The sequence below is a fragment of the Protopterus annectens genome, chromosome 5.part0 (assembly GCF_019279795.1).
Source record: "Protopterus annectens isolate FY-2018-M chromosome 5.part0, PAN1.0, whole genome shotgun sequence".
Classification (NCBI taxonomy): domain Eukaryota; kingdom Metazoa; phylum Chordata; order Ceratodontiformes; family Protopteridae; genus Protopterus; species Protopterus annectens.
Window position 1 is genome coordinate 978,542,935 of NC_056735.1, and position 25,794 is coordinate 978,568,728.

At 39.3% G+C, this 25,794-nt stretch overlaps 1 protein-coding gene across 1 annotated transcript in view; it reads right to left on the reverse strand.

The window, feature by feature from the left end:
* Positions 1-20,525: 20,525 nt before the first annotated feature.
* The window catches only part of RIPK4 (receptor interacting serine/threonine kinase 4), a 290,197-nt gene continuing 284,928 nt past the window's right edge, over positions 20,526-25,794 (reverse strand). Inside the window, exon 8 of the mRNA XM_044072734.1 lies at positions 20,526-24,502. Coding sequence (XP_043928669.1) covers positions 23,310-24,502 — 1,193 coding nt within the window. The 3' untranslated portion in view covers positions 20,526-23,309. The remainder of the gene's footprint in view (positions 24,503-25,794) is intronic.

Consider the following 25,794-nt stretch of genomic DNA (forward strand, 5'->3'; position numbering starts at 1 on the left):
GATTGATTGATTGATTCATTCATTCATTCATTCATTTTAACATCATTCAGTTTGCTGTGTCACAGTGTTTACTTGTTTGATTTATATTGTTCACATATCTGGACTCATATTGTGGTATGCTTGCTCTCAGATCTTTTTGATTTTATTTCTACCCCCATATTTTTTTTCTGGCAGCAGTGATTTAACTAGTACCAGTCAACTGTACATACCATTTTGGATGTTGCTGTAGAATTCATTCCTGCTCTGCTGCTTGCAGTGCATTTTGTATGATTTAAAACTGTGGCCATTATCCATATATATAGTAGACTGCTCTGTGCAAATGAAAACCAGCAACATGCAGGGAGGAGGTGATTCAAAGATACAAGTAGAATGGCTGCATATGGGCAAAACAGAATGGTATGTAGAATGATTGCATATCGATATAGAAATGAGGTACCAGATGAAAATGGGGAAAACAAAAATGCAAATAGCACCATCAAACATAGTAAAGTAATGCAAAGAAGTTGCATGGGCTTTAACCATACTCCCCACAGAGATCATTTATCAGTATGCAGAGGACATGCTAGGAATTTTGCATGTGTCATCCTTGCATATCTTACACCAGTTCCTTAGCATTTTGCTGCAGTATGTGGAGAAGCAGATAAGGACTGCAGCACAGAAAACTGCCACCATGCAAGCACATTTCCCTGTGGTCCTGGAAGTTACTGATTTTACACACATTTCCATCAAGGCCTTAGCTAGTCCACAGAGTGTCAGATACTCCACATGAATGGCTTTTACTCTCGCTCTCTCAAATGCCAGGTGCTTTGCAATGTACAAGGTATAATCTGTAATATACCAATGCACCATCCAGGCAGTGTCCATGATTCTCATATCTGTCACACGTGACCTATACCAATGTTTCATCTGGGGTGGCTTTTCACAGGGCCATCTTGTTAGATATACATGTATAGAATCCACTATGTACAGTTACCTGCAGTATGGTAGCAGGCTGCATATAATGCTGCCAGCACTGGGTGTGTGTTGCAGGGTTGGAAGCATGGATGTCAACACTCATCCACAACCCCAGACCACGCAAAGATGGAATACAATACTGCGTATGCAAATGACCAGAATGTGGTGGAATGGATGTTGATCAACTTAAGAGATGCATTTGCTGCCTAGATGCATCTGTTGGGACTCTACAGAATTCATTGAAGACCAGCAGCCAGAAGTTGCAGTGTCCAACATGTTGCATAACATAGTTATGTGGGACCAGCTTCACTAACAGGGAACTATATTGTCAGGAGAGTGAATGAGTAACAGATAATTATGGGAATCCAACCAAGGAAGGGGTAGGTATAATAAATTGTGCAGGGCAATGGAAAATAGACACATATGATCCACAACTATGGGCTATGACCCACTCTACACAAAATAAAATTATACACACATTATCAACTCTACCCTGTACAATACACTGCTTGGACTGGCCATGTTATGCATCAGACAATACCTTACCCACTCAGGTTATGGGGGTGGGCAGTGGACAATCATTATCATTTGCACAGGTGGGTGGACACAGTGACAAGTGACAGCAATGCTGTCATATGGGCCAGGTTCATGGGAGATGGATGTGGTAGACACACCATCTGGTAGCAAGTTGTATGGAGGAAGTTGTGATGTGCATTGTAGTGGCTTGTGGTCTCAGGACGTGATGCTGTCTATGGCAGGAAAGTACAGTTGTGTAAGATCTTATAACAGTAGATGACCTACTTCTCACTGTTGCAATATTCTTTATTCTTGAGATATTCTGCCAAGGATAGCCTATTGTCCAGCTAGTATACCAAAGCCTTTACACCTTCCAGGCATTGTACGCCAAATGTATGTCCTACGTGCAAGGCGTAAGGTACATATGTGAAGTACAGATGCCTAATCCTCAGAACTGAAGTGCCCCAGAAGAATCAATGCAACCTCAAAAAACAACAAGCCCATCCAGGAAGGGAAACAGAAGGAGATAAGGATGGAAGAGGGATCCTTCAGCCAGAAGTAGGCAACAGAAAATAATAGGGGGCAGGAGGGAGGGAAGGAAAGAATACTGAAACAGCAAGAAGTAGGATATGTACTATTATTGTAAGATCTTACACAACTGTACTGTGTCCTTCCTTATCGCTGCAACAGTATTCTTGACTCTTGGGAGAGCACAAAGGCTATGTAAAATATGGATGGAGGAAGGCAAAGAGCCCTCCACAAACCCATGAAGGATAGTCCTGGCAAATCCTGTCCTGGCCCTGGAAATGACATCCAACTTGAAATATTTGGTAAAAGTGTGGACAGAAGACCAAGCAACAGCTTCCAAGAAGGAGCTGACATCCAGACCCCTGGAAAACAACACTAGAAGAGGCTACTGCCTTGATAGGAGTGTGAATCGAAGAGGAAATTGCTTGCCATGAAAAGATAAACAAAAATAAATGGCCTTAAAAATCCAGGAGGTTTGCTTTGACCAATTTCCTGGCATGAAAGGAAACAAAAAGCTGTTCAGAATTCCTGGTGCATTTTGTCTTATCCAAATATCTGAGCTGTCTATGTAAATCTAAGGTGTGTAATACCTTCTCACTGGAAGTCTGTGGAGAAGGAAAAAAGTAGGGATTTATGAATGGACTGATTCAAGGACAAATCATTAACAACCTTGGGCATAAAACAAGGACTAGTATGAACAGGCACCCTGAAAAAACAAAAAAGAAGGAACTGCCATGACAGCTCAGAGTTCAGAGGCCCTCTTCATAGAAGTAAGAGACACCAACAATACAGTCTTCAAAGTACAATGCTGCGGGGAAAGAAAAAAAAGGCAGGCTCAAAAGGGGACTGAGTCAATCTTTCAAGAAAAAAAGGTCCCAAGAAGGAGGAATAGTCTTTCTTGGAGGCCTTATATGAACAACACCTTTCAGAAATTGTTTGACTTCAAAACTAGACAGGCAAAGGTGGACTCAGATGCAGACAGAAATAACTAACAAATGAACTTTAACAGAAGAGTATGCCAAAGAAAGGACCATAGGGACCCCCACAGAAAAAGGGTCCAAGTCACGCTTGAGATACCCAGTAGAAAACCTCCTCCATTTAGCCACATAGGATTTTCTAGTATTGGCTTTTATGATGCAAACCAAGAAGCATGTCCTCAAAACATTGGTGCTTGAAAGGAGTACCCCACTGATGTACAATGTCCAGAAACACCTCCCCTGTGAAGCATCCATTCATGAGGATGTGCCCTGGACCTTCTCAAAGTCTGCTACTAGAATGTTCTCTGAAGGGATGTAAACTACCTGATGAAGCAAATGATGGTGAACTGCAAAATCCCAAGCCTAAAGAGCCATCCTGCATAGAAGGTAAGATTTTGTGCCCCCTTGCTTGTTGATGTACCACGTGACTGTGATATTATCTGCAAAAATCTTCAGAGGACCTGGAACCCAAAGGGAATGAAAGGCAAGGAGAGCTACGAGCCTCCTGTCTCTGCTACCACAAGTCGTAACAATAACTGAAAGTTGACGTGACCAAGATTGTTTTGATTACATGCTTGTTCATGTGTCTGCACACACACAGGCATATACATGCACATACACCCACATTTTCAAAGAATGGAGAGTGGATACTAATTTCTGTCTGGTACAGCATCTATTTTCTTTATCTGTAAGGGAATGTGACCACAAGTTAGACACACTAACTTATCAAAACTGAATTACTGCTTACTCTTATAAGGCAACTATTAAATATTCGTAAGGTAGAAATAGCTTGAGCAAGACCTTCTTGAAGGTAAAAGCCCACAGTTAATATTGCATTCCATTGTACATACTCATACGGTAATAAAAAATAAATACATCACCTGCATAAGCATTTAAGAAACAATGCTAAAACACTATTTTAAAGTCAAACACTACACTTCAAATGTAAAAGCAGATATAAACTTGTACAAGGGAAATACTATATTAATGTGTTTAAACAGACAAATGGCATAAACAAGAATTATTAGTAGCTTATATGCTCTCAGTAGTTAGAGATGCACTGTATTTCTTTCTGCCTGTGACTTACAAGTCCAAAAAGTAGTCGCATAATTTTCACAGACAAAATCAGTCCCAGTTTGAGCTCTGCCCAGAAAAATACAATCCACCTACACAGTTCAAAAGTAAAGCATTACCTCTCTACGCAGTTGCTTTCTATTTCTTTACTTCTTCATTTAAGGGTACAAGAGTTTGAAATTTGGAATATGCTTTTAGTTTTCCCACAGTCTGTTAGCTATGGGAGGAAGGTAGAGTCCAACAAGCTAATGTTGAAGTAGTGTATTATTTGAGCTTAAAATACTATAAATGTGTGCAGATTTTTGAAGCTAGATTAGTTTCAGTTGCATCAAATCTCAGTTATTGTCATTGAGTGCACTGGAAGGCACTGAGCTCAGTCAGGAAAAGGAAGAAATCATGTAATGAACACCCCTAACTTTTATTTTGGTACTTTATACATTTTACATGCTGCAAAACTCCACCTCATTTTTTTTTTAGAAATTGCATTTACTTTAGTTTAATACAGCATTTTCACAGTTTGGAATACAACAGTTCAAAAGTCAAAACAAAATGTCACCTTTATGAAGAGACCTTATAAATATCTGGGAGAAGGGCATAAACATAATGGCATATCCAACTATGCTTATAAAGGCTGGCAATATAGGACTGTCTTCCTCACAGTAAACACTGCATACTTCCTATACAGTAGTATTGAGCATCTGTGTCTTGCATAGCCTTATTTGTCCTATGTAGAGTCATGACAGTCTGACATAATAGATAAAATATACTACCAATTTTAGATACACAATCCGGTACTACAGAATATAGTATAAATTAACCATGCTGGAATTACAAAAGAAAAAGTGTTTATCAAATTGCACAATTTGGTCAAAACACAGTTACTACTGTGGGTGTGTTGTGTAATGCAGAGCAACACATACAGTAAAACAGCAAGATATATCCTCATCTGAGTAGTCGGAGAGTTCCTGTTCAGCATGTTACTTTGAGTGAGTCAGACATTGTGTGGCACTCACTGTAGGTTGTTAATGTCATTGAGGTTCAAGTTCCAATTACATGAACATGTCCATGAGTATAGAGGTTGTCATAACAGTTCCAGTGTTTAGCTTACAACATACAAGGTTTGATTATTACCTTTGAAGGGAAACTGACTAGGCTTAAAATTGCCTACAAAGACAGCTAACCTAGTATTCAGCTATGAAGTATGAACAAGCACTGGGTGGTGTTTTTCTAAAAAAACAGTGTCTGATGCCTAATGGGATTAAAGGTCAGAATTACGGCTTCACAAGGAAATCAAGATGCAGGGGTCTACTGTCTGAACAACCTAGGTGGCTGAGTGTAATGGATAGATATCAACTCAGAACTGGTAGCTGCAAACCACAAGTCTCACTTGAACCACTACTAACCACAAAATGGCATCTACATTACATATGAATTAATTAATCTTCCATGGTTACGTTGCATTTTTTTCTTTCTTTTCACATCCTCTCTGCCTGCTGATCATCAAGCCTCCCCAGTCATATACTGGCCTTGATTCCCTAAAAGTGAGCTACCATCATCCTTTCAGATTCTCTACATCAGCCATAACAAGTGCTCCTGGCCATGAGAGCTTTTCTGTTTTAGCCCTAACCCCATTCCTCTGGTGGTGACATGCCTATCTGTCTCACCAAATTCCAGTAATAACGGCCACACAGGTACAAAACGCACTCTCTAAAGCTAAGAATACAGCATCCATGGGACCAGATGCCATCCCAGGCTGTGTACTACATGAACTACAATATGAACTGGCACCTTATCTAAATGTCATGTTTAATCATAGCCTCACCTCAGGTTTCGTGCCCACTGAGTAGCGCAGAGCTACAGTTATCCCAATCCACAAGGGGGGATCCACCTTGGATCCCGGAAACTACCGTCCCATCAGTCTGACAAGCCTTATCTGCAAGGCCATGGAGCGTATTATCATGGAACTTATAAACAAAGACACTGGCAACCTTCAAACACTGGACCCCACCCAGTTTGGGTTTGTGAAGGGCCGATCTTGTCTCCTGAACCTGATTGACTTCTTTGAATCAGTCTCCAGAGCCATGGACAAGGGTAAGGTGGTCCACACAGCCTATCTAGACCTTGCCAAGGCCTTTGACACCATTCCCCACTCTGGAATCATAGATAAACTTACTAAGTTGGGCATTAATCCCTATGTCACCCAATGGGTTGCTAAATGGCTTACTGATAGAACCCACACTGTAAAAGTAGCCGACTCCAAATCCAGCTCCAGACAAGTGACAAGTGGAGTACCTCAGGGTCCAGTCTTGGGGCCGCTCTTGTTTGACATCTACTTCTCTGAAGTACAGGTCAACACTAAGGGACTCTGGCTAACAAAGTTTGCAGATGACTGCAAACTGGGAGCCAATATTGAATCCCCAAATGATGTGGATACTCTACAAAAGGGCCTTACAGAAACAGATGCTTGGTGCCAGAGCCATGGGCTCAAGCTCAATGCCAAGAAATGTATTGTTATCCCCTTTGGGAAAAAACATGTATCCATGAATTGCCATATAGGTGGCAGTACACTAAACACAGAAAGTGTGATAAGAGACTTAGGGACACAGGTGGACAGTGGTCTCACCTTCGATAACCGCATCACCACAACAGTCAGGAAATCCTTCTATGTGGCACACCTCATCACGAAGGGCTTTTCATCCAGAAAAAAGGAGGTCATTGTCCCACTGTACTCATCCCTCATTAGACCCATTATAGAATACAATGCCCCATTTGGTATGTACCTCTCAAGACATCTGCAACAACTGGAAAGGCCTCAGAAATACCTCACTAAAAGAATCACAGGCCTAAAGCAGATGCCCTACGCTGACCACCTTAAAAAACTCCAGCTGTACTCTGTCGCATATTGTCTGCTCAGCGGCGATCTCTGCTTAACATAACAAGGCCATGTCAAACCCAGAGCTGTTGGACATGCTACACTTAAAGAAATCCCAATCTCTCAGAGCTACACGCTCCAGGGATCTAAACCTTGTCATCACAATAAACAAAACATGCTGGAGGGATAGGTTCCTGACCCAGAGACTCCCCAGACTCTGGAATAGATTGCCCATACATGTCAAGCAGAGTGCCTCTTTGGACCTCTTCAAGAGGAACCTTGACGATTGGATGGGAGAAAGGAAATTCACCCCAGGGATCACGTCAGTCACCCTGCTAGACAGGGGTCCAGGAAAGTAAATAATGTGGGAAGAAATAGCCAGGGAATTGTTATGGCTAGGCTTGTATAGGCCCTAGGGCTGATAGCCTAGTACCAACCTATGAACCATAGGGGCTTCCTATGCTCCTCTGCATACCTGTTCATGCACCCTCCTTAGTGTGCAAGACAGGAAGTCAGAGTAATCGGCTTGAGCAGCCACAGTGCTTGCCCTTTTTGACTATATGCTGTTTTGCTGCTATGTGCAACCTCTGTTGCAAATACAGCCAAGCTGTATAGACAGTTGGCTGGGAGACACCTTCTCTCCCATGGTAGATACTGACTATCCTCCCCTGGCAGGCAGTCAATTGATCTAGCTAACTGAACTCAGGGAACTTAGGTCATAGTTGTGGCTTTATACCACTACACCATGGAGCTGGATTGCAGTGTGCAGTTTTTTGATCATTTTCTATTTTTTATTTTTTGTTACTCTGTGTGCTAGCTTAACAGTACTTCTCCAGTACCATTGCCAAATGGCTCATAGCCTCTGTTGCATGCCACAGTGAAATATAGACAGAGTTGTAGTCTGAGATAACTAGGGTAGTTACTATTTTATAACTTTCATTTCCCCTGATAGCAGTGTGTCTGCACATTTTATTTGCACGTACATTCCTGTATGGGCCATCATAAGATCCAACCAGTTCCTGCCAATATCCTTCACTATGGAAGGAATGATGTAAATGCAAAAAAACATTGAAATGTCAGAGTTAGAGGCATTGTACTTTAAGGGGAATAGTAGATGAGCTTAGAATGTGGGATAACTAGCAGTCCAATACAGATGGAGGAATCACAAAGCACTGTAAGATTTACTGATATAAAAAAAATGAATAAAAAAGTCACGGCTTACTAAAGAGGAAGATAGAAAAGAATGGACACAGTAAAGTCAGGAAGTGATGCAAGAAGAGAGAAAAGATAGAAGTTTCGGAATATCTTAAATAGGATATGACTAACATACCTGCTTTGCTGGAAATGGCCATCTGTCCCATCTAGGGTTCTGATTATCAGCAGAGATATTGTCCATGATATATAATATCCTTGGAGGCAAAAATCTCACACACAAACACACACACACACACACACACACACACACACACACACACACACACACACACACACACACACACACAGTAAACTCAAATACCAAAACTGTTAGCAGTTCACCACACATCACACACCTCTCCAAGGTCATCGCAATATGCATAGTCCATTGTAGTCAACTTGCCTAAACCACAAAGGCCTCCAAAATACAGCAAAGGCACAGAGCACACACAGAAAAGTTAAGCCTACCTCCTCACATAAGCACAAGGAGTCTCAAAGTAATACATGCTGAGCTGTTCTGGAAAAGACTGCCCACACACATAAAACAAAGATTATCCCTGTCCATATTCAAGCACAACTTGGATCTATGGGCAGGAAATGGAAAATGTACCCCACAACTGCCCCCTGTACTGCTGATGGACACAGGCAGCTCCTAAATGCATTATCCCATGCATGGGTCACCTCAAATTACCTATAATATGATCCCAGTTATTCTAATTAGGGGTATTATACAATTATTGACCATGGAATGGGTAAGGCCAATCTCTAACCAAATGGGATAAGTTAATTCATGCACATAAAGAGAAACTGGGCATAAAATGGCTCACAAGGGCAGCTAGCCTAGTACTTTCCTATGAACCTATGCAACTATGTTATTCCTCTATGCATGGCTGGTGAGTCATGTGACCAATATGCCCTGACCATCAGCTGCCTGAGGTATGGCCGGTACGTGACATCAGCCATGGATGTCTGTGTGGGTTGGCCTCTATGTCTGTATGGCATCTGCCATTTACCCTGCCATATTCCCTATCCATGTGTTATACACCTTGTGTGTCACTCCCCATACCTTGTTTGTTGTCCACTCCTCCCATTCACCAGGTGTTCATCTAGGTCCATCCACTGCTGTCTGCCCCTTTTGTGTCAGTACCACTTCTGTCTCTGTAGAGGCATTTTTGCCTGTTTGTGTTGCCCTGCAGCCTTCCCTTCTCCATCTAGCCCTCAAACTTCTGATTATTTTCCCCAGCTACCATCCCCTTGATATACAAAAAAATGGGAGCCTTTCCCAGAAAAAACATGCCCGCTCCCAATTATTCCTTATGGTTACCCTATCTCTAGTAACCCTTTTCGTACTTCCTCTCTCCCCTTTCCCCTCCTATTTATAAGACAAAATTGGGTTTGCAGTTTGCTGTGCTAGCCCTCCTTTGCCACAGCGCATGTAATAACAATGAGGATTTCAGTGATGTTGACCACTCTAATTACACTAGCTTTGACTGCACAATTTTTCCTCTGAGCCTATCTAATACCTCTTGCCCCTGTAACACAGCTTGTCTAATTTTCCATGCACTCCTTTGTACCAGCTACAACCACTGTTCAAGCTTATACTATGGGATGTGTTGTGCCACGGTATCCTTTTTATTTCCTCTTCTGTGCGGCTGTGATATGCTTGTGTATGAATCTCAGTATGTGTGCTCTTCCCATATATACCTGAAGCTTGACAAACTTACTCTATGGCTATCAGGTATGATACAGTGTTTACATGTTCTGAATCTATGCATGCATACCAATAAGATGAGCAAGTTACCATGTTCATAGGAGCCACACCTCCATTTTAAATTAATTGTAGATTATAAAACTAAGTAATACAGTTAATTAGAAAAATGTCTTTTGTTATGAAAAATGTCACATTACCTATTTTTATTGTGGAAATGCATCCATATGATTCAGTATTGCATAAAGATGTCAGAATTCCATTACTTAATGAGGAATTCCTTTCTGATACATACTAACTTAGTAAGTCTAAATATATTCAGCTATCCTGAAGGTAAAAAACCACATACACAGAAAAGACAAATGTCCTGAGATTTGAAGATGATAAATATTTCCTAAGTTTCCTCTAATAGTTGCATAAAACAAATATTCTGTCCATGAAATACCATGATATCTTGATATGAAATAACAGAAAGAGCTCAAATTTTGTGTGTGTGAGATTTTATTTTGGCAACAAAGCAAAGTCCAGTCATACGCACTGGGTGTAGCTATGATTTGTCCTGCAAAATGTTGTTCCCATAATAAAATTCCCACTTTGGACATCTGAAACATGGGCAAGATGGCCAGTTGTAAAACTAGAACCATTGTTCAAAAGCATCATCCGGGTGGGGGTAATGAAGTTTATATGTCCAACTATCACTACAACACCACTGGTTGAAATGAAGTGACAACAGCAGAGGTACTAGGTCATAACTACCTAGTACTGACACAGGCTCAAGTCAGTCTGACAGCCCAGAGTTACTGTACTGCCACCCATGCAGAAGGGATGTAGGATAAATAGGATTACAGATTTGCAGTATGATGGCATCACGCCTCTCCTTCCCGATTCTTTTCCCATGTGGGGAGTAAGTGGTCAAAAGGATATTAGAAGGAACATCAGTGCTAGATGACCATCGCAACTGGCAACAAAAATTAACTGAATTAAAGACTGAAGGAAAGAAAGAGTGAAAAATAAACTCTGCAATCTGTTTTTTAAGTAATCAGTTACAGGGTTCACACAATGAGGTCAGTATAGTCTGTTGAAAAGGAAGGCAAGTTTACCGTTTTGGATTTTATGGAGTAAATAGAGATTTAAATAAAACAATATCACAGCTATTTTTCAGGAAACACTGCAACACAAATAACTGTAATCAAATTTTTGTTTTTATTTATTAAAATACTCAATAGATTTGTTTTTGATCTTTAAAACAGTATTTAGAAAAAGTGACTCTCTAATGTGCTGATGCATTACTTCATAAGACTGAACAGACTATAACCACAAAGGCATGAATGATATAATACATTTATATTTTATTAACATAATCTGCTGGATATAAATTTTTTTTTATAAATGAAGTAACTAAATATTAACACAGTGTACTAGAGCGTACACAATAACCTCATCCAATCACAAAACATTTTCTATTATGAAAAACATATACATTGTGTATGGAAGAAAATATTTTATACATGGTATATTTATAGAACATCAAGAACCTTGCTATTTGAAAACACCTTCATATATAATACAAATAAAAATAAATGTTGCTATTGTTTTATGATGTGTTTCTGCAAAGTCCTAAATGCTACTGTATGGGTTGAAGTTACCAGAAACAAAGCAAGTTCTCTCCAAATGCAATAGTGCACCTAATGACTGTTATTGTATATTATTACAGCCATAGCTGTAGAGGGCTTTCTCAGAGACCACCACAAATAGCTCTGACAATTGATAGAGTGAGAGATGGTTAATGCATGTATCTGTTGCAAGCCAGTTCGTTGTTATTCACATACGGAGTACAATTGCTTGATTGCTGACTGCTGATTTTTGCTAAAGTTGAATGTTCTACAACACAGAATTTTCCATTTAAGCTGCTCTGATGAAGCTGGTAAAGTCAAACTTATTGGCCTTAGTGTACTAATAAAAATGTATATGTTTTTGTGCAATCATAAGTCAGTGTACTAAAATATTACTTTTTTTTAACCCCAAGGAGAAATTTGTATTGCTCTCATGTCGCCTTGATAGAAGGCGGTTTGCAAATATCATTCACAAACTAAATCAGGGTAAAATAGTGAAACTTCAGAAAATAACATTTTTAAGTAGGAAACTCATAGCTCAGATAAATGTGTTTCATAATTAAAATATACATCAACAAAATATTATTTAGCATGAATTTGTTGCTTGAAAACCATAATGCTGAACAAGCCATTTTAAAACAATTCTTTCAGATTATGTAGAGTTAAGAAATGCAGACTAACAGATAATATAAGCATTTTGGATTTGTTGACTACCAGCCAGAATAAATTATATGTTTAACAGATAAGTAGTGACAGCATTTACTGCTGCTGTTGGAATAATGCACATACAGAGCTACAAGATAAGCTGTTGCATGTATCATGTGAAATAAAGGCACTGAAAGTAATAGCAGAGAACGTTTGTGACCTAAATTGTGAATCAACTATGTAAAATGTGTAGAGTTTTTTTTTCCCAGAGCAGTGTAAATGAAGTATATGGAAAGACTGAGGGCAACATGGATATTTCATCAATACACAGGTGTACGTGCACGTCAGTTCAACTTCCATCATGTACACTGATTTAAGCATGAGTATCTGCTATCTTTTTAGAGCAACACAGCAACTTTGGATTCGCTATATGTATGTGTGTGTATATATATATATATATATATATATATATATATATATATATATATATATATATATATATTATATACTCCCAGGGGTGTGTGGACGTAAAGGAGTGCAACCCCCACCTTCAAATTCACTTTTTTTTTAAATGCCTCACACTAGTGCTTTCATATTTTAGTGTTGAGCATTAAATAATAGTATGATCACTAATCATGGAGGTGATTTAAGCATAGTGATGACTCAAATTACTTTCCTAAGAAGCCTCCAAAAGCAAAAAGTGGAGCACAAAAAAGAATACATTAACATTTTGAGTGTGTCTCTGCGTTTAACTTTAGTATTCTCGAGCACAGCTTCTATCATGAGTGCCTACTGCTTTGATTTTTCTTTTGATTTTCTTTAGAATGGGCAAATCAAAGTGGCAGTCTCCTAGCCCAACATTCCCAAACGAAAACTAAGGCAATACATTTGAGCCTAGCACGAGTGTGGGACTTTACCTGTCTTGTTTTATTCAGTTAATGACAGGCAGTTTGGCCTAATATAAATGCATATCTGAAGAGGAAAACATTAGTTATACCCATCGTCATATATCACACCACAATTTGATGACAGTGTGACAAAGGACAGGTGATGTTATTGATGCCCACTGGGTGAATAGTCTAAGTAATAGTGACGTGAAATTTAGATTTCATTGTGTAAATGCCTACGTAGCTCCATGGCATAGAGGGATAAGGTTCTGACTATGACTGAGAGGACTCATGTTTGAATACTGACTCTGGTGTAAGAAAGTTAGACAGAGGCAAAAGGTAGTGAGTAGCTAAAGATGCCTCTCCTCTCCTCTTCTGGGGAGTGGGGGGAGTGATGCTTCCCCCTTCACCTGTGTGTAACAGTGATGGAGCTAGAAACCTGGGACACAGATTTGGTGTTCCCAAGCCAGTAATGGTAATTCTTACTACAGGTGTGTGGGAACTCGTTTGCATAGACACGAGACTGGAATGCCTTCATGGTGTCAGCAATCACGTCATCCACCAGAAGAGAGGTTAGAGTTTAATAGAAAATACTCAGCTCTCCCTGTTAGTGAGGATTTCCCTGTGGGTCATGGACTAATTGGGGGCATACCTCTCAAATGGAAAAAGAATATTCCTCGACCAGGTCAACGCTCAGTTTTCACCTCAAAGCAAAGAAAAAATGTATAAAAGCCAAACGACCAAGGCTGGTGGAGAACAGCTATACTTTAATGAATAAAAGAACAAAGTAAGCGCTTTCATGACATATAACAAATCGCTTCCTCAGACTCTAACTCACACATATACTCCTTTTACATTTAAACTATATCACATCCAATTCACAGTCCTGAATTATTCATGACATCATTAATTAGTATATTTAAAATGATAGTATAATTTTAAAAATCATAAAAGCAATATACATATAACCCATTGATGTGTTCAATGTTTCAGATTCCTTGCTTTCAAGAAAGGTTTAAGTGAAACAGCACTATTTAATCCTGGAAACCTGTCAGCTTGCAGCAGTAAAATCCATTTTTGTTCCATTTCTTCTACTTTATTGCTCATATTGCTACCCCGAATAGTAGGTTGCATAACCTCTAGAGCCATAAAATTAAATACATGTTGTGCACCTTCAGCCTGGTCATGATTCGCCAAGGCACTAGTTTCCTTTGCATGTTAGAGCACTTAAGGGACATTGCTTTTATGACTTTTAGAATTATACTGTCATTTTAAATACACTAATTAATGATGTCATGAATAATTTAGGACTGTGATTGGATGTGATATAGTTTAAATGTAAAAGGAGTATATGTGTGAGTTAGAGTCTGAGGAAGCGATTTGTTATATATCACGAAAGTGCTTACTTTGTTCTTTTATTCATTAAAATATAGCTGCTGTTCTCCACCAGGTTTTTATACATGTATTTATTTATTTATTTATTTTTTATACATCTCAATTGTCCAGAACTTTGTAGAATTTCCATATTTTTTTCCTCATTGTTTTGATCTCTTCCCCATATAATTTTGTTTTCTAGCAAATTATTCAGGATTGAAGTCATATACGTAATGGTAGGCATTTGACTTTATAAGGCTTCTTATCCTTCAGAAAACATATGCTAATGCAAAACCTAGTGCAATAACTTTCTAAGTTTAGAAGAGCAATATTTAAAATCTGTCCCTGGTGTTGCCCCCCCCCCACCACCACCACCACCAGTGATTTTTGACTTTGTCCAGAATTCTTGTGCCAAAAGCTTGAGAAGTCTGTTTGGGAGAACAGCAGAGATGGGATAGACTTGAGCTATTTGGAAATACCAACACTTCTGATGAATTTCCAGTTTATGAGAGAAAGACCGCATTATTAAACATTTGAAATAAACTTTTTGGAGTGTTCCATATCATTTGTGGGTGTTTGTTTATTCTGAGGTTTTTATACATCGTCCAGGAGACTTGTACAGTTTTTTGGTTCATATGTTATAGGTTGTTAAAGTAAGTACAATGAAAGCATTGCTGTTCAAAAGTAAAATTTAATATAACCAGTATAAGTAGTACATCAACACGAACAGCTTTTATATTTCTTAGTAGCCAGTCTGAATCAGCTTTGCATGACCTTTTTATCACACTCCTTATATCTGGACATATTATGTTCTTTTGCTAGACACCTACTAGTAGGAGGGTGGCACCAGATTTTTAAGCATTGATAGACAGATAGATAGATAGATAGACAGACAGATAGACAGACAGATAGATGAATACATGCAAGCATTCAGTCAGCAAGTATGGGTTGTACAGGATTTATTTAAGATTGACTACACGAGATTACTAATTGTCATTCATTCAGGGTGTGTGCGTGTCTTGCAGAGTGTCACAAGAAGAAACATAATAGGTGACTTGAGAAAATGGAAGCAAAGAGCTGACCAGCAATACAGAAAGTTTTAGTGTGGCAAACTGCTGCTTACATATCCCTTGGTTTTAAAATATTACCTCAAATGTACTACTCTCCTTGTTTAACAAGATGGAACTGATAAAAACAATATCATCTCTTTCTGAAAAGTGCTTAATGACATACTGATGGCTGCTGCTGCATGTAAAACCCAGTGACTACAGTTACTACCTGTCTCTCAATGCAGACAGCCCCTATTTTTGCAGTCGTGTCCTGCAAAAACATGAAAAATGACAAATTCTCTGAGCTTTTAGGGCAAAACACATTTCTTATGTTTCCAGTAATAGTTAATTTTATATCTGAAATACCTTATTACAAGAAAAAATAACTCAAATTCTATGATGAAGAACTTTTTTTAGTAAAAAAAAAAAAAAAAAAAAGTTCAGTCTTTTGCTCTGGTTGTGGATATGGTTTGTTCTGTAAAATCTCACATTTCCATAAAAACTGTCCCATTTTAAGCATTTGAAATGTTGTTGATCCTTACAGAGATAAAGTTAAGTCTGTACATTTTCTGTAAAGTTTTTGTGGCAGATTTTGTGTAGCACAGTTTAAAAGGAGAACATGTTTCTTGGGAAATATCCTCTAGAGACATATAGGGCAGGTTGATGGCGTTCTGAGGTCCTGTCCCAAACCAATAGCTTCAACAAACACAACTCCACTTTTAACTATTATACTGACAACGCATTCTTGAAAATTAGTAATAGTTAGGGATCTGTGAACCAATGTCAACAATGGACTGTTCTTTGATGACCTCATATCCACTGTTGTAAGGAAATTCTTTTTTCATTAGAGTTTATATCTAAAGGTATTACATACAAATCTAGGAATTTAATCATTCCACTATACTCAACACTTATTAAGCCAAATATCGAGTATAATACCCTTTTTGATAATTTCCTGTCAAAGCATTTGCAATGACTGAAATGACCACAACACATTCTCACTAACAAAAAAATACAGGGCTTAATCATAAAAATTCTGCAGATCATCTCAAAGCCTAGTCCCTCTTCTCTGTATCATACAAGCCACTGAGAGACAACCTCTACCTTGCACACATATTTTCAACAGATCCAATTCTGTCAGACCTAGTACACAATCACAAGTCAAATGTATTATAAACACCTGCTCAAGCAATCTCAATCTTTTTTGTAAAATACATAGAACGTGCTGGAGGGTTTGGTTTGTATCACAGAGAATACTGCTTGTGTGGAATTGACTTCCACTCCGCATAAAACAAAGTACTTCACTTACTCTATACAAATGTAATTTGGATGAATGGTCAGGTAAGTGCAAATTCACCCCCATTTTTGCATCCTTGTCTGACATACTTGTTCAAACTGTCTATGGGTTATTTGTATGCAAAACATAATGGCTAAAACCTAACATGAGAATGTAAGAATAGGCTTCTTAAGATCCTCAAAAATCAGTCAGAGTCCTCACTAGGGGGAACAACATTATGGATCCTGTCCTCACTAATATGGGATATCTTGCACCATCCCATGCATACCTTCATCACTTGTTAGGTCTGACCATAAAGCAGTCTCCTTTGAAATAGAACTGAAATCAAGAGATCCATTCCACCTGTGGTACCTTTAGAAATGTCTAAGACAAACTACCTACTCTTGAGTAATACGTTGGCAGCCTCAAATCCCTACCAAACCCAGTTAGCTCCAGTGAACATGTGGAAATGTACACCACCACACTATACCAGCATATAAACAGCTGTACCCCATAGGAAGAAGTGCAGGGCAAACCCCCAGGACAAACCCAGATGGTGCAACTATAACATCAACAAAGCTTTGTAATAAACCCAGATGGTGCAACTATAACATCAACAAAGCTTTGTAATAAAAGGGAAATATTTCTGACAAAGACTAATTCCCAGAATGTTAGAGCCCTTGTCACCAAAATAAACAGCTCAGAAGCTTAATAAAATACACCACCACATATGAGGCTAAAATAGCTACCCAAGCCAAAGACAATCACAAGACATTTTTAGCTATGTTCATAATCTCAAAAGCACATGCAACAATGCGCTAAGCTGATTGCGAATGATGTTACATACACTGAGACTAAAGATATAGATAACCTTCTGGCTGATAAATTTACCTCTAGCTTTACCCCTCTCTCCTCTCCGTTTGTCCTTCAAGATATACCTGAAACTGGCTCACCTCCAGCTGTCTCACAACACCAACTCCTAAAAGTGCTATGTTGTTGTTTGTCTTTTCGGCTTTTCCCGGTTAGGGGTCGCCACAGCGGAACTCCAGTCCGCTAATGATTGGCAGTAGATTTTTATGGTGCCGAGTTGCCAGCCCGACGCCCAACCTTCAGCGAAGGCACGCCCATTCACACATGTCTTTCGGAGGCCACTCGACCGCGGGGAGGACATGCAGACTCTACACAGAAGGCACTCCAGCCGAGAATCGAACAAGAGAACCTCTTGCTGTGAGGCAACAATGCTACTGCTGTACCACCGCGGCATATACTGGATTGATGGGTCCTAACTATATACCTGGATGCATCTTAAGTAGCATAAAGCATGATTTGGCAACACCCATAACAACACTGCTCAATCTTAGCCTCCATACATGTTTTGTATCAAGCAGATGGAGAACAGCTACAATCATTTCCCTGCATAAGGGAGGACCTTCCACAGACCCAGGCAATTAAAGACCCATAAGTCTGACCAGTCTCATACACAAAGCCATGGAAAGACTAACCAATCAAGATGTAGGGAACCTCCTAACACTACATCTGTCTCAGTTTGGATTAATCAAGGGAAGGTCATGCTTACTCAACCTGGTAGATTTGTTTGAAAAGGTCACCAAAATGATAGATGAAAGGGTACACATTAATGGCATACCTTGACCTGGCCAAAGCTTTTGACATAATTCCCCACTCAGGCATAGAAGAAAAAGCTAAATAAACTCTGTGTCACCTGCTGGACTGCCAATTGTCTCACAGACAGGACACAGATAATCAAAATAGGGGATGTTACCTCAACAAAAAGACCAGTCACCAATGGAGCCTGTCAGGGTTTTGTTTGGGGACCTCTCTTGTTTGGCATCTACTTTTCTGAATTAAAGCCAATACCAAAGGGCTAAGACGGTCTTAGTTTGCAGATGACTGCAAGCTAGGAGTACACATTGAATTATCAAATGACTTAATCATCCTGCAGGAAGGTTTGTCTCAAATAAGTAACTGGTGTTAAAATCATGGTCTGAAACTAAATGCCTAAAAATGCATTACTGTATCCTTTGGGAAGTCATCTACCCCAGGGAGCTTCCACATTGACTATACTCCCATGAGAGTTGATCCAGCTGTTCAGGAACATGTGGACAGTGAACTAACTTTTGACCAACATGTGTCTATTTTTGTAAGAAAGTCCTTTTATATTGTATAGCTTATAAACAGACTGCATCTAGACCTAGGAATGTCATTGTTCCCCTTTACTTAGCCCTCATTAGGCCAATCATTGAATATAATGCCTCCTTTGGTATGTATCTGTCTGGACACATGCAATAACTGGAATGCCCACAGAGATACCTTACAAAAGGGACACAAGACCTAAACATGTCCTACATGGACTGGCTCAAAGCTCTTTCACTATATTCGGTATCCTACAAACTGTTGAGAGATGACCTGTGTCTGACATACAAGGCATCCTCTGACCCATTACTGATAGATTTATTGCACATCAGCAAGTCAACTGGCATCAGAAATACTTGGGTCTAGGGATCTATACTTCTTTTGTAACATCAATAAGAATGATTTGGAGGGACAAGTATATTTTGCAGAGGATACCAGTATTATGGAACAGACTCCTCATCCACATAAAAGAAAGTTCATCCTGTCCATTTTCAACAGCAGCTTGGATTTATAGATGGGAAACAGAAAATTCATCCCAGGATTGCCCCCTGTACTACTAAAGGACAAATGCAGTTCCAAAATGCTTTATCTCATGCATGGGTCCCCTCAAATTTTTTATTATTATTTATTTAACATTTGTTTACTGGGAAAGTCTGACTTTGGAACAAAGTCAATTTTCAATGGAGGCCCGAGGAGAAACACTCCAGATGCATGTCTATGTAAAGTGGGAGGAAACCGGAGCACCTGGAGGAAACTCACACGAATGCAGGGAGGACATGCAGACTTCACAGAGAAGGCACCCCAGGTGAGAATCGAACTGGAGAACCTCTTGCTGTGAGGTGAAAATGCTACCGCTGCACCACTGCGCCACCCTAAATTATCTATAGTATGAGCCCAGTTATACTCATTAGGGGTAATATATAATTATTGACTTTGGGCTGGACAAGGCCAATCTATAACCAAATAGGATAGGTTATTTCAAGCACAAAAGTGGAAACTGGGTAGGCTTAAAATGGCCTGCAAGGGTAGCTAGCCTAGTACTTACCTGTGAAACTATCAATAGTCTATTAGGTTCCTATGAACATAAACAGTTTAGGATACAAGCAACAGCAGGGAACCACACTTTACATGTCTTGCCAGGGTGACCCAGTTTACTTTTGTGATTGGGTTACTACCAAGGATCCTGGGGATGTTGTGCATCTAAATTTCAACAAGACATTGACATTTTATTCAACAGGAAATGGCTGAGCTCAGTGCTGCGTGGCAGGTATAAAACTAATGAGCAAAAAAGCCATGACCAACACACTGCCGTACAGTTTGGTGCTATGTTTGGTATTGTTCAGCACTGTTTACAGTGTGGAGACATAAGTTTATCCCCTTTTGCTTATGCTGCCAAGGCTACAGCAAAGCCAGGTTTGAAGAAGCCATTCTCAAGCATGACTCAGTCCCCCTTGCAAGGTGAGAGAATACATAGCAATTGGGGTCTGATATGAAATAAATGGAAACCATGCAAGATTACGCATTTACACTGTGGAAATGTAGAAATAACATATGTTTTCAAAAGAGTACCTCCTTAGGCCAGATTAAAAAAACACAAAGTCTGGGTGCTAAACTCACCCTAGATTTGACATACTCTGCAGTGTGAAATGTCAGAGGCCAGCTTCATGTCATGGAATCTAGAGATAACAGATGCAAGCCTTACACCCCCCCCCCCCACCCCCCACCCAAACAGGCCTCAGCCAAAGCTTCATTTGCAATATTGTGTTCATTTCTGGAGGCCACAATGGGAAAGGGGCATTAACTTGGTTGCCAGAATGACACAATAAATGTTTAATTTGTTAAGGTGATTGGAAGATGTGAAATACAAGGGAAGGCTATATAGATGCAGTGCATCATCTGTGAGTAGGTATGTAGTATATAAGATGAAGGTGAGAAGAAGAGAGATGAGAAGAAACAGGACAAGGGAAGATTCAAGAGCAACATCAGGAAATATTACTTCACAAAACAAGCAGTGGAGCTGTGGAACATACGTTTTGGGAGGAGTTGAGCACATAGCTACAAAAATGATTTAGAGTTATCTCATATGGGGGGGGGCTTAATATGGAAAGGGAGGGGGCACTTGCAGTGGATCAGCAACAAGATGCAAGCAGACTTAATGGACCTAAAGGTTTCTAAAAAGCATGATGAGCCTTAATGGGCTCCCTTTTTGACTTTGCAAAGCATGACCTTCCTATACCTTCACACACAAAAATGAACCTAAGTGGCATACATGAAAAGCATAGATAATACAACTTTGTCCCTTTGAGGAAGTTACATTTTTGGCTCCTTTAGTTGAGGATATTCTCCTTTGAGACATATCTTAGTGGCACTTGCTTTCCTACTGTGGCCATTTTAGTTGATTCAGACAGCTACTGAAATTTACACTTTTTTTGGTATCACTATGTTTTGTGCAGGGTTCGCCCACAATTTTAGACAGTGGTTGGTAAAATAATGCACAAAAAACTGTGCTGCGACTCCTCAGTCTTGCTGTTTACATACTTCTAGTAAAATGACAAACATCAAAGAATGCCTTAGCATACAGGTGCTGGTCTTGAGCTGACTGCTTAACTGACAGGTAAGTGTGGTTAAGCACACCCATACTTTCACAGTCTTTGCTACATATGATTTGTCACAAGAAAGGATCATTGCAGCATTGGACTGGAAACCCAGGGGAGGAGAAGAGTTTTAGTTTCATTCAAAGAAAGTGAAATTTAGGCAAAGGATTATCAAACATTATCGTGAATGTGACACAAAGTTAATAAAGCTGTTGAGGTAGTCGCACACCTTTTTTGAACTGCTGGATGACATTGAGCTGAAAAATATATGCATCTCTTTTGGCATGAAAAATTACAGGATGTGGTTAATTTGCCAGTATGTATTGCACTGCAGTAACATTTGGAGACTATATCTCAACAAAAGGAATGAATTACAGGAACTTTGTTTCAGGAGACTATGTTAAAATTTATAGGATCATCCACTGATTATCTCATTTTGTCAATTAATTTTTAAATTAAAGTTTTTACAAATCCTTTTTGATTTACATTTATAGGTACTTGTGCTGGACGAGGATTAAAAATTTGATGGGATTAAAAATGTTTTCTAATGTTATCAAATGTTGTTCTGTATGTTCTCAAACAGTCCTGTCTTACAGTCCACATGTTAACTCTCAAGAATTGTTTCTGGTAAGGGGTTTTGATAAGATAAGTAAGGTTTAGCTCAATTACTGTGGCAACTATGTAGAATACACACATTTTACTGCCTAATGTTATTTTAAGGAAATCCTGCATTTCATCATCAAGAATGCGGTAGTGATCCATATGCTTTGCCATGTTAGAAAATGTTAACAGTCTAGCTGAAATAAAAAGCATATACACAAGGGGTCCAATACATTCATTGTAAAATGAACAAGAGATAAAATTATCTGGAAATGTAGATTCATGTTTAAGTCTAACAACCTTAAACTTGAAAAAAAAACTGTTTTAATGCAAAGTCAGTATCCATCATTTATTTCCACTTTCATGGTGGTCAAAGTGGGATTTTTAATGAATGCGAAGACTGATGGGAAAATGGCAAGATACATTAAGAAGATCTCTCTTGTAATGAAAATGCAAGCACGATAAAAGGAAAAAATAAAGGTAATATGCTCACTAATGCATTTAAACAGGTACTACCACTGCATGAAAAGTGTGCCAAAGTGTAAGAAAGCATACTCCATGTGAACTACTCTGAGCTGTCCGACCATGATGGCTGGTACATTCAGTTTGCTTCTTTTTGTTCCAATTAAACATCTTTACATTATATACAGCAGTTTATAAACTCATTTTAACAATATGTGATATTTCAAAATTGTGCAGTTTGAGTTTGTTTCTCTTTTTACTTCTCTTTTTCTTATTTCACTTTTGAATATTATTTTGTTTGTGCCACAAATATTGGAATTACTTGCATTGTGGTACATTTTCAGGCATAACATGATATACACTAAGACATTATTTTCTTCATTTTTGTTTTTCTAATCTATTTACTGCTCTCCTGTTTCAGGGATCAGCATTTTTAACACACAAACAGACCACTACCCTATTATTAAAAAAGGTGTCTTAGGAATGACCATATTATATGTTAAGCAGTTTATAGTCCTCTGTGTATTACATACTATAGGTACTATATAAAAATGCACTTTTATCTGACATCCACTTAATATACTGCAGCCCGACAAGCCTTTACTGACAATATTTGAAAAACAAATCGTTAGTTCCATAGTCACTGCAAATGTCAAGCTGTCAAGTAAAAGTATAACTTCCACAAAATCCTGTTTTGTGGGTCATCTTCTCCAAAATGGATGACTGCCTTCTACTGAGTGAGGCTTAACATGTAACAGACAGTCTTAATACCAAGCAGTTGCCACTATGCCAAGTAGCCAAGCTAGTTTTGTTGCAAGTCGGCTATAGCCCCATTTTATGATGCCTTCAGCTGTTGTAACAGCTTGATAATGGTACTGCCACCAGCCTCCTCAGCAAGTTCAGCCTGGTGTTCAGAGTGGGCAGTGACCGTGCTGAAGACATCAGGAATGGTACTGTGCTTGTGAAAGACTTCTTCTGCATTTGAATGTCCGTTTCTTTCAGTGAGATGAGTAGGAAGTTCTTTGTCAGGTGCATTTACACTTCCTGTGAAAGCAATTATTTCATTAAGGACTTCACAATGTCCATTCTCAGCTGCGAGATGGAAAGGTGTCCTCCCCAGCAAGTCTTTTGCACTGACATTTGCCTTCTGTGCAAGGAACATTTTAACAGTACTGAGGTGGCCCTTCTGACAGGCCAAATGCAGGGCAGTCCAGCCTTCTGTTGTTACAGTCTCCAGATTTGCGCCGTGCTTGAGAAGAAGGCGTGAAGTAGTTGTACGACCACTTTCAGCTGCAGTATGTAATGGGGTCTGCAGGTTCAATGTTGGTAAATTAACATCAGCGTGAAATTCAGTAAGAATGTGAGCAACCCGGTAGTGCCCTCTTTGTGTCGCCAAGTGTAATGGAGACCTTCCACTGGATGTCTGAACATTAACATCTGTACCAGAGTGCTTCACAAGAAGTCTTACAATGGAGTGATGACCCTGCCATGCAGCAAAGTGCAAGGGGGCCCAGTTATCCTTTCCTCTTGCATTTACATCTACACCTCTGCTCAGAAATACACGGACCACATTCTCTTGCCCATGTTGGCAGGCCACATGCATGGGGGTTCTTCCTTCAAAATCTATCTCATTCATGGAGGCAGTTTTTTCCAGCAAAAGTCGAGTGCTTGTTTCATCTCCATTTTGTGCAGCAAAATGTAGTGGGGTCCATTGGTCTTCATCTTTGGCATTTACATTGGCCTTCTTTCCTAAAAGGAGCTCAGTGATTCCCTTCATTTTCTTCTCTACAGAGAGATGAAGAGGTGTAGAACCTTTCTTATTGGGTAAGTTTGGATTGGAATTGTAGAGCAGCAACAATTTAACAGCCTCTTCTTTGCCTGTCTCAACAGCCATGTGCAAAAGGCTAGATCCGCCATCTAGTAACAGGTCAACATCTTGAGGTTGAAGGATCTTTAACAGCTTTCCAGTGTCACCAGCAACAATAGCATCTGCCAGTTTCTTCTTTTGAAGGTCTAAAGTGTCATCCTCTGAGGAATAGAAAAGAATGAAAAAACAATCATTTTACAAATAAACATTTGTGGAAAACACTGAGATTTGTTCAGATTTCATACACTGAATTAAGTGTCCAACTCCTCCAACTCTGTATGCAGGTGCATATTGGGCTCTGTATGTGTCTGACAACAATGAGCTGAAATATCTTTCTAAGCAGTTTAGACTAAAGCTGCTAAATCCTGCTTAAAGCTGACATGAAAACAGTCAACAAAAAAGGTCTACAAAAGACAATATCAACTGACTTAATATTACATTGCTGTGGGTATGGGGCCTTTCCCCACTGTAGTGCGACTTTGTTAGCATTGGTATATTTAATTAGGAGGGGTTGGGGGGTGCAGGAGGCTTGCACCTCCTCCTGCAAGAACATTGCTTTTTGATGTGTTTAGTTTTTGTCAACCTTTTTAGTTTAGACCTTTTTTGTAGACTACATTCATGTTGATGCCACTAGATCCACACTTATATACATATATATATATATATATATATATATATATATATATATATATATATATATATATATATATATATATATATACATATACACACACATACATACATACATACATACATACATACACACACACACACACACACACACACACACACACACACACACACACACACACACACACACACAGAGCGAGCATATCAGTATGGGGATGAAAATTCTACGTCTTTATTGCAAGAACCAAATTGAGAGAGTTGTACATTACAAATGATCACTTTTATGCCCAAGTATGACTTCTTTAAACTGTAGACACTATATAAAATAATTTCCTCATTTAGTTTATGCTATGGACACTGCTTACAAGATACAATCTGAAAAAAGCTCTGCACCACTGAAAATCAAAACCACTGCAGAACTAAGGTCAATCTACTATTAGTCATGCTAGAAATGACTACCAAGGCTTCTTCTTCTTCTTTCAACTTTTCCCGTTTTAGAGGTCGCCACAGCGGATCACCTGTCCACTCATGATTGGCAGTGGAATTTTACGGTGTCGAGTTGCCCAACCTTCCACGGAAGACACGCACTCATGCCTAGGGCCAATTTAGAGTACCCAATCCACCTACAGCATGTCTTTGGGATGTGGGAGGAAACTGGAGCAACCGGAGGAAACCCATGTAAACACAGAGAGGACATGCAGACTCTGCACAGAAGGCACCCCAGCCAAGGATTGAACTGGAGAACCTCTTGCTGTGAGGTGGCAACGCTAACCGCTGCACCACTGTAGCTGCCCTAAATGACTACCAAGGCTCATATTAAAAA